Source organism: Triticum urartu, chromosome 4, assembly GCF_003073215.2.
Source record: "Triticum urartu cultivar G1812 chromosome 4, Tu2.1, whole genome shotgun sequence".
In the NCBI taxonomy this organism is placed as follows: Eukaryota; Viridiplantae; Streptophyta; class Magnoliopsida; order Poales; family Poaceae; genus Triticum; species Triticum urartu.
Window position 1 is genome coordinate 48,992,046 of NC_053025.1, and position 16,177 is coordinate 49,008,222.

At 42.8% G+C, this 16,177-nt stretch overlaps 1 protein-coding gene across 1 annotated transcript; it reads left to right on the forward strand.

Moving 5' to 3' along the window:
* Positions 1-3,254: 3,254 nt before the first annotated feature.
* LOC125550575 (calmodulin calcium-dependent NAD kinase-like) lies at positions 3,255-11,576 on the forward strand. The gene is made up of 9 exons (XM_048713597.1): positions 3,255-3,436; positions 3,550-3,711; positions 4,798-5,021; positions 5,243-5,304; positions 7,118-7,351; positions 7,481-7,610; positions 10,326-10,648; positions 10,759-10,900; positions 11,012-11,576. Exons 1-9 carry the CDS (start codon positions 3,424-3,426, stop codon positions 11,264-11,266), a joined length of 1,545 nt encoding a protein of 514 aa, XP_048569554.1. The 5' UTR covers positions 3,255-3,423; the 3' UTR covers positions 11,267-11,576.
* The last annotated feature ends 4,601 nt before the right edge of the window (positions 11,577-16,177 follow it).

The window sequence follows — 16,177 nt, forward strand, 5'->3', positions numbered from 1 at the left end:
CGTTCCTCGTCCGGGTCAGGTGCACGATAAGACATAACATTTTTCCCTGGCAAAAATCCTATGGTGAAGAATTCCTTCAAGGTATCTTCAGTGACTGTGGAAGGGACCCAGTTGCAGACAGTCGGTGCTTTTGACGGCATGATCATCAAAAGACAAACTGAAAAGAAAGTAACGTGTCGTTTCAATTCAATGGTGAAGTTAAATGATGATGGTGCAAATGAGTAATGGCGGCTTAAGTAAGGGCTAATGTCATATAAGGGAAAAGTGAGCCGACGTAATAAGCCGCCATGAGTACAGATATTTGAGGAATGCCAGAAACAGAATTGGCCACGTGTTGAGGCAAACAAGTTTCCTAATTTCTTGATATTATTCTGGATCAAATGGCCGTTCAAAATGGAAAATATTCTAGACCTAAAAATCTAGCACAGATGAGTTCATGAGTTCTAATGAGGTCTTTGTACAAGAAAAAGGGATCTACTGGTATCAAGAATGGGTACAAAACAACTACCGCACGAGTATATGTTCTTTTTGGATCAAGAAGAAACTGTAGTGGAAGAACTACGAAGAAACTGTGATGAACTATGAAGAACACGCAGAAACCTAGAAACCCTAATGCGGATCTGAGGAGTAGAAAGGTAAAACACTTACAGCCACGGATTTTCTGCGGAGGGTCGCCGCCGTTCTCTGGACCGATTCAGGTTGATGCAGCGGCCAAGGTCGACGAAGACGAGGTGCTCTGCGATGGCGGCGGATCTCGGGCAGCAGTAGGGTTGCGAGAGGAAGAAGACGAAGAGAGAGAAGAATGAGAAAAGACCAGGTCGTGCCCATTTATAAGGGGATAAGCGAACAGGCAGGCGCGAAAATCGAGGAAGACACAAATAATGATTATCCAACTAAATGGACGCCTCGATTCTCGGAAGACATTTAAGGATAAAGATCCATTGAAGATGACGTCATAGCATGCTTTCGTGTTTTCAGAAGATGACGTCATGGCGGGTTACAGAGTTTTTACAGAGAGAGGAAGATGGATTTCGTTTAAGTATTGAAGATTGACAAAGAACAAAGTTCAAGTCAACCTGGGGCCTAATGTTGGGAATATAGCTACCAGATAAGACCCGCCCAGGAGGGGACGGGTCAACCCCAATGGCGGGTTACAAAAGAAGCCCAGTAATATTCAAGGTGATAGTTTATTAAGACTTGTAGAAGGCCTAAGCCCAGAAACGGCTTAAGGCCCAATATTGTAAACCGTCATATGTAAAGAAAGACTTGTAAAGAAAGGCATATAAAAGAAGTCACCGAGCCGGACACGTTTTATGAGCCGGCCGGGACTCTGTAGGCCGTCAGGCGTTAACCCATGTATATAAGGGGACGACCCGGTGGCGGCTTAGGACAAGAAACAAGAGATCGATAGCCAAGCTAGCGGATTAGCTCCTTGGTCATCGAAGCAATTCCAACACAACTAGACGTAGCCTTTTACCTTCATTGTAAGGGGCCGAACTAGTATAAACCTCTCATGCCCTTTGTCCCGATTAACCCCTTTAAACTTCCTAGTTGCGATGGCCCTACGACTAAATCCTTTTGTTAGGACATCTGTCGTGACAATTCTACGACACAATTAAAAAAGAACTAAATTGGTTGGTCAATACATTCATCCTTGAGGCGAGTTTGCCACTACCCGTCGCGTGAGGCGGAGAATAGGAGTAGTCATTATGGGCTGGGAGGTTTATCAATTGTAGGCTTTAGCAGTTCGCACCGTGAGTGACCAGTCACTAATAAGAGAAAATTTTGCCTAAAAGACCTAATAAGAGAAAATATCCCTAAAAACTATTAAAATAAATATCTCCAAAAAACTTATAAAAGAAAGAAAAACTTATTGTGTGAAAATAAATTCTTGTTGCAAAAGAAACTCGACTTATTTCTCGAGAAAAAAATGAAGCAACTTCACTTGTCCTCAGCTGTTATTTGTGCTCCAGTATAGTAGTACAAATTCAAGGTAACTCCGTAACACAAATGTTACTCTATTTTTTCCCGTAGAAAAGAACGAGAGAGAAAATATCCGCAACACTCCAAGTACTGTGTTTTTCTTTCCCATTTTTTCGGCCACACTTTCTACCTCCTTCAAACTAGCTTTCCTTGTCGAAGAGAAAAGGCTAGGAGTGCTAGCTAAAACGACCTGGACACAGATCGGTGAGCCAACCAGGAGCTGCCATTACTGACCGTCCACCAATTTGAAGTGCAAGTGGTATCTCTGTCCCAGGTCGCATCACGCCTAGCTGGCAGCGCGATCAATGGCAAGGCAACCTAGTAAAACCTAGAATTGACAACCAGACGTACATCACGGTAACGATACATGCATGTTCCCTTTCCCTTCTCCTGCCTACTTCCTCCGTTTGGAATTACTTGTCGCAGAAATGGATGTATGCATGTACGCCGAAAACGTATCAGGCATAACTGCAAAAATGTCTTATATTTAGTTACAGAGATAATACATGTGTAACAAAAAAAAAGGAAAGCCACGGTCCATGAACCCGGTAATCTTTCACGCACGATTTGCGCACAACATGATTTGAAGCCACACAGATTAAAGAAAGAGGCAATCGGATGACCCACTCCCTCCGTCTCGTAATGCAAGATGTTCTTTGACGTTAGCATAGTGCCAAAAAAACATTTTATATTATGGAATGGTGACTTGTTCTGTGTTGATCGTGTGTGAATCCGTCGTGTGCATAGCACCACTCTTTGCAAATATCCTGCTCCGGGTAGCAGCAGCTGGGCCTGATCAAAGTGGCATCGCTCAATTGAGGCGCGTCCCTGACAGAAGCCGCAGCTGAGAAGGTCCCTCTCGCGCATATAGGTATTCCCCATGCTCAACACGCGGGAGTGATGAACAAGTTCTTTTTCTTTTCTTTCGAGAATGAGCGATAAGCTAGCTACACCGACGATCGAGCGATCGATGGCGTTGACCAGTTAACGCCGCTACGTGTACCGATAACCCACCACGAAGCCTCTAATTCCGGCATTGTGTGATGTAGTACAGCCTTTAATAATCACACTTGGCCTACTGTCCCCAAGAAGAAGATACGAAGAGAGGGTGGGTGGGTATAGGAAAAGTGGAACAATATCAGCACCAAACAGCAACAGCTCGAATAGAATACGGGTACGGTGGTGGCGCGCAGCGCAAACATCACTTTCACGCCAAAAATACAGGCAGGCAACATGCATCTTGATATCCAGTACTACAAGTACCATCTCCATCTCCGTTGCCCATGCCCACCCCACTCACCCCAGCGGCATATCGTCCCAGACAGACGGCATCCACGTCCTTGGCCTTGGGCCTCACCTATTTCCATTCCATTCTCCACTCATCCGGCCCCGCGCGCCATTCGATCCTCTTCTCGACTTCTCCACTACTCGCCAGTCGCCATGCAGCAGCAAGGCAAGAACCGGAACAGGAGAGCGATCTGCTCGTCGGATTTCTCTGCTTGGTCTGGACGTGTGCTCATCTCTTCTTCTTCTTCTTGCTCTGTTTGTTTGCTTGCTTGCTTGCAGATGGGTTGGGCAAGCGGCTGCTGCTCAGGGTCGCCGCGCTGTGCCACGGGAGTAGCAAGCTGCCGCCGCCGCCGGCTCCTCCGGCCATGGCGGAAATGCCGAGGGTGGAGATGGCCGGCGACGGCCGCGTCGAGCACCTCGAGAAGTTCTCCCACTACGTCGGTCAGTCGCCATTTCCACTCAATTGTTTGTTTTTTCGCGACACTTTACAGCAATTTCTTTTCAAATCCCCGCTCATTCCAATCCGATCAACGAACACCTGTCACTGCTGTTATTGAATGCGTATATTAACGTGGATGCTGCGTTCCTGTGTTCGTTTTCACCACAAGGATGATACTGTCTCGTAGTTTCTGTTGCCACTTGGTCTGATAATTTCCCCCCTTTCTGATGACGCCAAGAAGCAAGCAACCAATTGGTCCGAACACCAAAGGCTCTAACTAACTCCTGCAACCTTCCAACCAGAATGTTTGTCTTGGTGCTTGAATGCTCGAGAGATTCCACTGATGATACACTAGGAAACAAGATCCAAAACAGAAAGTAGTATGTATACCATGCAGAACTTCCCGTAAATTAATATAGGAGCGTTTAGATCACTTAGTTTACAGAGAGTAAAAGTTAAAGTAAACCCTTGTGATTGACATGGGCACTGCTGCTTTGATGGAAGAGTAGCACCTAGACACTGAACTGGAGTATATCTTCTCCTAGCTGACGCGTGCACCGATTTCTCCATGGAAAACGAACACCTGGCCAGCCAGTCGCCTACCCACTACCAAGCATGGCATGATCTTCTCTTGAGGGATAAAAACAGTTCCGAAGCATGTACTACGTCGCATGGGTACGACACAACGCACCAAGTCTCACGTGATGAGGTTAAGGTTAATCGTACGTGTACCAGACAGCCAGCATTCGTGCTAAAAGCTTAAAACTGGACAGCGCACTGACTGAAGAAAGCAGTTAGTGATGATAATAGCACTCGATCTTCCTCCCTGGCCACAGGCTGACCAGCAGGCCGGGGCCCTTCAGCCGTCTCGTCGAGATCAATGCATGCCACTGGTACCGTACGGCGGCGATGCCATTGTCGAGTCGTCCATGGCCACAGCCTTTTCATGTGGTTCAAAACTTCCTCTCCACTCCTCTCCTGAAAAGATAATGAGTGATTGAGAATTTCTGACATCGAGATCAGAGTGGGTTTAGTTTCTGCTGCAAATTAGTGTTTCCCAGATTAATCTCAATTCATTGTGTATGCAGCTCGGCAGATTGGGTTCGAGGACGCGAGCGAGTGCCCCCACCTGTGCAAGGCGGCCAACAACTACCTCCGGCAGACCAACAACTGCATGGCGGACGTCTACGGCCTCCTGGACGGCGTCCCGGAGGCCGACGCGCTCTACGTCAAGCTCGTCGACGAGCTGGAGAGATGCATCCTCGGCTACTTCGCCTTCCACTGGGACCATTCCACCACCCTCGTCACCCAGGTACTCCCTCCGGCCCTTTTTAGTCTGCATATAAGTACGTGTGCGACGATCTCGTCATCTTTGGCGGATCTGGAAGCAAAGTGGACGTCCACTCGGCTCGACGAATTACGAGCGATGCACATGCGATGTGCATTACTACATTATATATGCCGTTGCCGTTGCCCTTGCCGAGCGATTGCCGTAACTTTGCCGTCAATCACGCACGTACGCTTAATGTGCAGGCCTTGACCGTGGACAGCGCCAACAAAAAGAAGCTGAGGAACGTGATTCTGGAAGCTAACAGGTGAAAAGTCAAAACCCAACTGGAAACTCTCTTTTTTTACACTTTCTTTTCTAAAATAATAAAAATTAAGCTGCGTATAAATGATAAAGTGCTCAATGAACACTTCGAAGCCAGCACATGCTAATAATTACTGTGATATGCCTTCGGTCCATATTAATTACCGCTGATTTAGTACAAAGTTATATGAACCAGGGGAAGTAGTACTCCGTTTCTTTGTGGATGTGAACAGAGAGAGAATTGAAATTATGTAGTATCAAGCATAAATTAAGGTCATGATTTGACGATGATGACCTTTCTAGCAGATATCTTTTATAACATGCTTATGAAAAGAAAAGTACAGACACAAATGACATATTATACCAGTTGTTAGGTCAATGTGTTTATAATAGCAGTAGATGGGAATGCTCATGATTTGTCTCCATTATAGGTCAATTTCGTAATCTTTTGACATTTCCTACTCTTACTAATCAACTTGGGTACACGTTGGTATACATCGGCATGTTTGAATGCATGTATGTATGTACAGCTCCTATCTTGCTTTCACCAATCATTTTTTTTCGCCATCACAAATTTCCTTTGGTCAAATTTATTTGACCCGGCCAAGTACTTCGAATTACTTCTATAATCCCATAATCCCATATAGATGAGCATGAGCTACCTAACAGATAACTATCGGGAGTTTTAAAAAAGTAGCTAGTGCAATCGTCTCGTCCTCTAAGAAAGTGACACATATAGGCAATAACTGCAAATTCCTAGCCAAGAATTGTCTAAAATGGTGTAGTTTAAGCTACCACCTTCGTCCTGGTTTACTGGTCTCTTTTGTAATTTGTGCCAAATTTTGATCAAATATTTAACTAATAAAATGTTAATGCATGTCAACAAAAATTATATGGTTGGATTCGTATTTGAACCTAGTCTTTAATGATATATTTTTTTGTGAAATGCATGAACATTTTGTTAGTTAAATTTATGGTCCAAATTTGACAGAAAATGCAATGAAGACCAATAAACCAAGACAGAGGTAGTATTATTTTACGAGAGGCAATAGACATATGTAGTACATATAACTAAAACACACAATAATCCTACTTACATTTGCCCGTTTACTCGCATGTGTCTCATTTGCCCGTTTCAATATATTGATAAGACGACAAGAAGCTTCCGAATATACACCATGTGCCTTGTTTTATGTGCACATGCGCAAATGCTAACATATGCGATGTACTAGCGCATCACCCGTAGACCCATACAACCACGAGTTCTCATTTCCAATTGTCCAAACTATTTATTTTTGTATTGTTTGCAATAGCTGCCAAGACTACGACAAGTGCTTAATAAAAACATGTTAGAGACATGGCCCCAAAGTCATTGCCGATACGCAATAATTGAATCAACCGTTATTAATAGTAGCCTCATCTAAAACGTACCCTCCCACTAGGCCATGTATACATCATGGAGTGGGCCAAGCCAGGTGTATGACAATGATGCTAACGCTATCAATGTTGGAGATTCGTTCTGAAGACATACTCTAGCCAATCACTATATAATCGTTAACTCAACTACTCCGGTCGTCAATTCAATTGAAAATATCTGCTCCAGTCCTTGTTGGATGTAAACAACAACATCAACTGCTAAGTAGAATTGCGATCTACCATGGATAAAAGAGGGTATATAATCTAAGATGTACGCTAACATTGTCGCGTTCCATAAAATACCCTATGCATGAGTAACTTGTTAAAAGGCTTTTAAAAAAAACTTGTTAAAAGGCTTGCATGCATAAAACTAACTGAGATTGGATGGGTGCGACAAGCAGGAAGCAACGGTTCGAGCGGATCACGAAGGACCTCAAGGTGACGCGTGTGTTCTCCACACTGGTGCATGAGATGAAGGCCATCGGCACGGTGACGGGGATGAATGGCGAGGAGGAGGCGCACTGCACCGACGTTATGGCCCCGGTGGCGCACAGCGACCGGTCCCCGGTGCTGCTGCTGATGGGCGGCGGCATGGGCGCCGGCAAGAGCACCGTGCTCAAGGAGATACTTCAAGAGTGAGTACTGAGGACCAGTATTATTTCTTACGTTTTTCCCTCAGTTTCTTAGTACGTACACTTGTTGCAACAACGGTCGATTCGATCAGAATTTGAAGCCGAAGCATGGGTTGCGATGTTGAATTTCAGGCCGTTTTGGATAGAGGCGGGGAAGAACGCTTTGGTGGTTGAGGCGGACGCTTTCAAGGAGACGGACGTGATCTACCGCGCCATCAGCTCCATGGGCCACCACAACGACATGCTTCAGACGGCAGAGCTGGTACGTTCTTGCAGTTATATACCTAATTTAGATCTATATATACAATCATCACCATGGATCAAAATGAAGCAGCGTTGTTTCGACGACGTTTACAAATGGACCAGCGTTGTTCCGACGACGTTTACAAATGGATCAACATTGTGACGTAGTTACTTCGCAAAAAAAAAAACGTGATGTAGTTGTGGTTGGCCAGTCATACATCAGTAGTTTGGCCCTTTGAATACATGCGTGGTTTGAGTCTGCTCTATTTCAGTTTATTCATGTTAACGTGCCCAGCAGTCCAGAGTCGAGACGACAAAAATGGCCCTGCACTTTTTAGGTAGAAAAATGGGTGAGTGAACAACCGGCCGCTGAACGGTAGGGGTCAGCAGCGATGGCACACATGGGGCGATAGCATAGCGGCGTCGCGTAATTGATACTCCTACTGCACTGCAGCTGCCCGATCGACCGACCGACACTTTCTCCAACTGTATGGTATGTGCTCAAGTACAGTGAAAATCTATGGTATCTGTTCACCAAGCTAGAAACATGAACTGGTCTGCTCCTATGACCCTTCTCACTCCGACAAAGGCTGTGAGAAAGCTGAGGTCCAACGGAGCACTTGGCTTAATTAGATGGTTCTGCTTTGTCTGTGTGGTGTATAACATGTACGCATCTATCTATCTACCTTTTTTTGCTGCCCTGCCGGGTCCACGACATGGACACAGTATGGTTTTATGAGGATTTGTGCTGGCATGTGGGGAATCAGGGCTGGAACATGGAAAAAATCAGAGAAATGATATTCGTACTACTTCTGAAAAAGTAGGTACGAGTTCAAATTGATGACCATTAGCTAACACATCAAGGGAGTAGGTACCAACCTAAAAACTGTACATACCGATTTTGTAGAAATTATACTCCCTCCGTTCCGAATAACTTGTCGCAGGTATGGATGTATCTAGATGTATTTTAGTTCTAGATTACATCCATTTCTGCGACGAGTAATTTGGAACGGAGGAAGTACATAAGAATAACATTTTTCTAAACATATCTCTCATGTCATACTTTTTTTTGACAATCAATACCATGATATATTATAGTAGCAAATTGTACATGGTAGAGATACATGAGCTGACTCCATCAAGGGAGTAGGTACCAGCTGTCAAGCTTGAAGACAAAGCAAATTGTTTCATTCCCACATTTCATTGGGGAAATTGTTTCTTCCATCACTTTTTTTTAGAACCTTCCTCCATTTTTCCTTTTTTTAGATTGCCCTCCTCCCCTTTTCGAGAATTTCCCCCATCTTCCTTCTTTTGAGAGAACCGGCACCCATTTTTCCTTTTTTAGAACCTTCCTCCTTTTTTTCCTTTTTTGACAACCCCCCCCCCCTTCGAGAATTTCCCCTTAGAGAACCGGCACCCATTTTTCCCTTTTTAGGACCTTCCTCCTTTTTATCCTTTTTTGACATCCCCCCTCCCCCTCCTTTGAGAATTTCCCCCATTTTTCCTTCTTCTGAGAGAACCTTCCCTCATTTCCCCTTCTTTTAAGAGAATCTCCCCCCATTTCCCCTTTTTTTGGAGAACCTTCCACCATTTTTCCTTTTTTATATCATCCTCCATTTTCCCTAGGGAAAATTATTTCGTTAATTTGAATGTTTTTTTGATAGAAAGACTGTAAGGGAACCCCCTACAGCATAATTGATGCAACAAACCCAAATTGCAAATACCAAGTCTTGAACCTGGGTGGGTGGGAAGGCATCAGCCCCTTCCCACCACTAGGCTATGCCTTAGTCTGCTCGTAGTTAATTTGAATGTTAATTTGAATGTTGGGGAAATATGGTGGCTTGATGTGGGTCCGAGCGCGTAGTTCTAGGGAAAGTCCTATCTGCCACTCGTTCCGGCAGACTATCGGCTAGACACACGCTACGAGGGAGGCAAGCGCTTTGGGGTGGGTAAGCCCATTTTTACCATAGCGTAGTGCACTATTTAAACCAGTTTTGGGAACCTTCTAGAACCTTCCTCCATTTTGGATTTTTTCCCTTTTCTATAGTTATCCTTTCTTTCTACAGTTTTTTCTTTAATGTGTTTTGGGTTTTATCGCTCATTTTTTCTTTTTCCTTTTTGTTTTTGTCTTTGTTTTTTTCTATTTTCTACTTCTTTTTTAAAACATTCAAAAAATTTATTTCATAAAAATGTTTGTGTTTTCAAGAAACGTTCTCAAATTTGTAAAAATGTTATTGTTTTCAAATTTTGTTCAAAGTTTCCTTTTACAAAAAGATGTTCACATATCGAAAAAATTGCCTTTTCCCAAATGTTGTTAGGAGTTTTCAGAAATCTTGCCATTTTCAAAATTGTTTATGTTTAAAAAATTAATCATATTCTTAAAAAATTGGAATTATCAAATTTTATTCTCATATGTAAAAATTGTCTGTGATTTTAAAATTTGTTCAAGCTTTTAGAAATTGTTCAGGTTTTTCAAAAACAATTCTAAAAATGATATAATTATAGTAAAATTTTCACATTTTTATTTTATTTGGAAATTGCGTTTTCAAAAATTATTCGGCATTTTAAAATTGTCAATACAGCAGCTACTGGGTCCACGAGTCAACACAGCTGCTAGTGGGTTTGGACATGGCCAAGCCGAGTATAGCACATCATTGGTTGTGGAGCGTGATGATCAACCGTTTCGTTTCATTTCATAGGTGCGTGTGCTAACACGCTGGGTGTAACACAACAGGTGCACAAGTCGTCGACGGACGCGGCGTCGTCGCTGCTGGTGACGGCGCTGAACGAGGGGCGCGACGTGATCCTGGACGGCACGCTCTCCTGGGAGCCCTTCGTGGAGCAGACCATCGCCATGGCCCGGGCCGTGCACTCCCAGCGCCACCGCATGGGCGTGGGCTACAAGGTGGACGAGGACGGCACCATCACCGAGAACTACTGGGAGCCCGTCCCCAACGACCAGGACTTTGTCGCCGCCAACAGGGACCGGAAACCGTACCGGATCGAGGTCGTCGGCGTCGTCTGCGACGCCTACCTCGCCGTCGCCAGAGGGATCAGGTACCACACCGTCACCTTTTTATCCGCGTCGTTTGATTGTGTGTGTGGGCGTGTGTGCGCAAGTGTTGACAGTGAGTGAGATGCTTGTTCTGATGTTCTCTGCATTGCAGGAGAGCGATCATGACGGGGAGGGCGGTGAGGGTGAACTCGCAGCTCACGTCGCACAAGAGATTCGCGGCGGCGTTCCAGAAGTACTGCCAGCTTGTGGACGGGGCCAAGCTCTACAGCTCCAACTCCTTGGGCTCTCCACAGGTTCTCACTTTTATTACTGATCAACTACGTACTCAGGACAATCTAAGTTCATCTTAATTTCTACGTACTCAGCTAGTTGTTAATCAGCTGGGCACGAATTTCTTGTCTTAGCTGATCGCGTGGAAGGGCGACATCAACGGCAGCCTGCTGGTGGAGCCGCGCGAGATCGACTGCCTGGACAAGGTGAGCAACCTCAACGAGGGCGCCACCTCCCTGCACGACCTCTACCCCGGCGGCGCCACCACCTGCGGCTCCCGCTCCATCTGGGACGACATGATCGTCGCGCCGTCCCGCGCCACCGTCCAGCGAGAGATCCGGGAGGCCATCCGCTCCGTGGAGCCGACGGCAACGCCGACCGCCTTGTAGCATCCATGATCCATCCATGTTGTCATGCATGTTGATGTTGCGCGCGCACTGCTGGCCGGGTGTTCTTGAGCCTTAAAAATGATCGCGGCCACGGTTTTGACGCGGCGGACCGAGGCGAATTGGGGCAACTCAAGTTGCTGTGTGTGGTTTTTTTGTGGTATAGTGGTCGTTGGTACATACACCAATTCTGCAGCTAGCAGTTCAGATGAAAATGTATGTTGCGATCGACATCCATTTGAGAGTAAATAAATCTTGTAATTAATTACCTGAATAATAATATTTCTATATACAAAAGTCCAACTTTTAATAATATTTTAGTCCTTGTGTTTGCATAAATAATTTTTTTCTAAGTTGACGAAGTAGATCTATCAGATGATGGAAACCAACTTTTTACTAAACCATGGATAAATAACATGACATGCGAAAGCTTGCAAAGGAAGAAAATGATGAAAACTGAAAATATGAGAAAGGGAAACGTACCTATTAGAAGTAAAAGAAAAGATAGTAAAAATAGGTGATAATACAACTCTACATAGCCTTTCTGCCAAGACATAAGAGGCAAAACTGATCACAAGTGTCGGTTTTCATTAATTAACTGGATGATTCTCTTCTTCTTAATTAATCGATGAGACAAATCTTTCACCTATGTTTCAAAACAAATTAATCACATGTGAGAGTTCAACATTGTGGTGGAATGCAGAAGATGCTTGAGATGGACAAGAGTGTTATAGCCTGGTGTGACACGAAGAGCAGATAAAGACTTCTTGCCACATATAACAAAAAAAACTCGAGATACGAACCAACCTGTGGTTGGATGGTTAGAGGGACAGTGGTCCTTAGTCCACCAGAGTTCAAATCCTGGTGCTCGCATTATTCCTGAATTTATTTTAGGATATTCGGCAAATGCGCTTTCAGTGGGAGGAAACGTTCCTGACGCCTATGCTGACTTCTCGGAGTTGTTCATAGGGGTGGGGTGTGCGTGTGTGCGTTTATAAGGATGAGTGTATGCGTGTATGTATGAGCGCTTGCGTTTGTACTGTGTTTAAAAAAACTCGAGATGTAAATTTTCTCATGTGCAAGGATCACAGTTCACAACTAATTAAGGCCATACAGCTACAGTGGTGGCTGATGCCATTTCATGCCCGTTTTTTTTCTTTTAAAGCAATTTTCATGCCCCTTGTCGCTTCCTGCTGTTTGTGGGAAGAAGTTTATGGGGTCGCACATTATTGCAATAATTTTCAACTTTTTAGGGTGGTCCATGGACATGTTTAGCAAGATTTTGCAGAGCCAGGTGAGAGTGAGACTTGTGATAGCAGGTGGATGTGGGCTACCAGATCTTGGCATCTTTCCCATGTATCGTTGTCAATGGTGTTTATGCCTTTTTTTCCATGGCATCTTTCCTCCATGTATCGTTGTCAATAGTGTTTATGCTCTTTTTGTCATGATATAATTGGCAAACCTTAGAAAATGCTATTTGCTCATAGCAGAAAAAACAAAACTTAGAAAATACTGGTCTGGCTTGCAATTTTTGGCCATCTCAATAATCTCACCCATTGTATAGTTATGTGTTGTTTTTGTTTTTTTAGCAGTCCCCATTGTGTAGTTAGTTAGGCCTCCAAGTTAGGCTCGGTTCAGATCTGAGGCGCCTAAGCGAGACATGGGGAACCTTAGAAAATGCTATTTGCTCCCAGCAAAGAATTTTTTTTTAGAAAATACTGGTTTGGCTTGCAATTCTGGGCCATCCCAATAAACTCACCCATTCTGTAGTTAGTTTTTGTTTTATTAGCAGTACCTATCGTGTAGTTAGTAAGGCCTTTCCAAGTTATGTCTCCTTTATAGAGAGACGTAACGAACCCTCGCGTCAAAGGCAGCACGAGATAGGCAGGCCTAGGTGCGCTGGAGGCCACAACCTCGTTTTTTTATACTTCCAAATATTCTAAATAAAATATATTACAAAAACATTTTACACAAAACATTTGGAAAAAAATGGTAACCAAGGTTTTGAAAAATGTCAAATGTGTATAGATAAAATATTTCTTGTGTATACAAAAAATATACAATATGTGAGAAAATAGTTGATCATGTACTTTAAAATGTTAATCAAGCATTTTAAACTATATTAACAATAATTTGAATATCTTAATCAATCATTTAAATATTGTTAAATGTGTATAAAAAATTTGTTGAATATGTATTAGAAAAAATATTATCTTGCATTTGAAAAAATGTTAATCAAGCATTAAAAATGTTAAATATGTATATAAAAAACGTTTACTACATATTACAAAATGGGTAATCATGTATTTCAAAAATGTCAATCAAGAATTTAAAAATGGTAAACGTGTATAAAAATGCTGATGATGTATTAAAAAATGTTAATCTTGTACCTAAAAAATGTTAATTAAGCATTTGAAAAAAAAATTGTGTATATTGTGTAGTTTTTTTTTGAGTTGTATATTGTGTAGTTAGTTAGGCTCGGTTCAGATCTGGGCCGCCTAAGCGAGACATAGGGAACCTTAGAAAATGCTATTTGCTCGTAGCAAAGAAAAAAACTTATAAAATACTGGTTTGGCTTGCAATTCTGGGCCATCCCAATAAACTCACCCATTCTGTAGTTAGTTTCTGGTTTGTTTTTTCCGAGCAGTACCCATTGTGTAGTTAGTTAGGCCTTTCCAAGTTAGGTTCGGTTCAGATCTGGGATGCCCCAATGGAAAATCCCACTCCCCGCTCGTTGCGGCAAGCTGTCGCCACTTCACACGGATCCGACTTATCTGCTCCCTTCTCATGCTTTCATCCGTGCTCTTATTTTATTTTATGGCTGTTTTTTTTTCTTTCTAATCTAATCATTTTCTCCTTTGATTTTAAAGAGGTGGGGCCGGATCTTATTTTGTTCCAATCAAATCAAGCCACGTACATGGAAGCATGGATAGGCGCACGCGTGGGGAGCAGGCAAATCTCGTCCGCTTCGCACAGGGGAGGTGCGAGCGAGCGGCCGAGTGGGCCGGCCCGTTTTAGCATTTCAGCACACACCGGTTTATGGGAACCTTCTATAATGTTTCCAGCCGGGTTTTTCTGGTTTTAGGAACCTTCTAGAAGGTTCCTGAACCGGCTTTTTCTTTTTCGTTTTCCTTTTTTCTATTTGTCTTCTTTTTCGTTTTTCTTTTCTTTTTTCTGTTTCTTTTTTTGTTTTCCTTTTTTTCCTTTTCAAGTTTATTTACAAAAAAATTTCAAATTTCAAAAAATATTCTTATATTTCAGATTTTGTTCACAAATTCAAAAAATATTCTTTTTTAAAAAAATAGAAATTCAAAAAAAGTTCCCGGTTTCAAAAAATTTGTTCAGAATTTCCAAAAAATGTTTCTGTTTTTCCAATTTTCTTCACAAATTCAAAAAATGTTCATGGTTTTAATAATTTGTTCAGAATTTAAAAAATGTTCCCTTTTCCATTTGATAAAGTGTTCAGGATTCAAAAAATGTCCCCATTCTCAAAAACTGTTCACAAATTTCAGAAAAATGTTCATGTTTTCAAAAAAAAAATCATAATTTAAAAAAATGTTCGTATATACAAAAACTTAATTTTTGTTTTATTTTTTGAAAAATGTTCGGATTTCAAAATTTGTTCACGTTGTTAAATTTTTTTCGTGTTATGTTTTTATTCCTTTTTCCTAAAAAAGTGTTTGGTGTTTCTAAATTTGTTCATGTTTTGAAAAAATGTTCCCAATTGTCAAAAAGTGTTTGCCGTTTGTAAATAATGTTCAGGACTTTTAAAATTGTTCACGGTTGCTTTATGTTTTTTGAAATATGTTCAAAAATTATAAATTTTGGTCAAGTTGAAAATAAATATTTTCCTTTGCAAAAATAGGAATCTCAAAATTGTTCATAATTTCCAAGAAATAGTGGAAAAAATGAATAAATGTTTCAAATCTGCTTCCATTGTCTTTTTTTAGACCATCCGACTCCATTTTCTGTTCTTAAACGTGTGTTCTAAGCATTTGTTAAATGCCGTCATGAGCTCTAGTGGCTAGCTGGATGCAGGTTAAAGTGCCTTATCGCGTGTTCGAGTCCCACAGGCACCTCTTTTTCTCGGGGTTTTTGCGTCGTGTTGTATTGCGTTCAACTTTGGTTGTACTCGGTCGGCCCAGTCGTCGATCCCCCTGTGCGGCGCGTGCTCCATTTTGCCGCAATATGCAGCGTATAGGAGGTCCCTGCCCCAGTGTCTCGTTTTTAGCGAGAAGTAGGGAACCCTCGCGTCAAAGGCAGCGCGAGATGGGTCGGCCCAGGTATGTTGGAGGCCACAACCTCGGTTTTTCTTGTTTCTTTTTTACTTTTGTTTATACATCCAAGTATTCTAAATAAAACATATTATAAAAAACACTTTAATAAAATATTTGCAAAAATGGCGAGCAAGGTTCACCTCTTTTTCTCGGGGTTTTTGCGCCGTGTTGTATTGCGTTCAACTTCGGTTGTACTCGGCCGACCCAGTCGTCGACCCCCCTGTGCGGCGCGCGCTCCATTTTGCCGCAATATGCGGCGTATAGGAGGTCCCTGCCCCAATGTCTCGTTTTTAGCGAGAAGTAGGGATCCCTCGCGTCAAAGGCAGCGCGAGATGGGTCGGCCCAGGTATGTTGGAGGCCACAACCTCGGTTTTTTTGTTTCTTTTTTACTTTTGTTTATACTTCCAAGTATTCTAAATAAAATATATTATAAAAACACTTTAATAAAATATTTGCAAAAATGGCAAGCAAGGTTCACCTCTTTTTCTCGGGGTTTTTGCGTCGTGTTGTATTGCGTTCAACTTCTGTTGTACTCGGCCGGCCCAGTCGTCGACCCACCTGTGCAGCGCGCGCTCCATTTTGCCGCAATATGCGGCGTATGGGAGGTCCCTGCCCCAATGTCTCGTTTTTAGCGAGA

Coding starts and splice junctions, on each gene's coding strand:
- LOC125550575 (XM_048713597.1), top strand. Junction 7,352..7,480: donor CTCAAGGAGATACTTCAAGA/GTGAGTACTGAG, acceptor GTTGAATTTCAG/GCCGTTTTGGATAGAGGCGG. Junction 10,901..11,011: donor ACTCCTTGGGCTCTCCACAG/GTTCTCACTTTT, acceptor TTCTTGTCTTAG/CTGATCGCGTGGAAGGGCGA.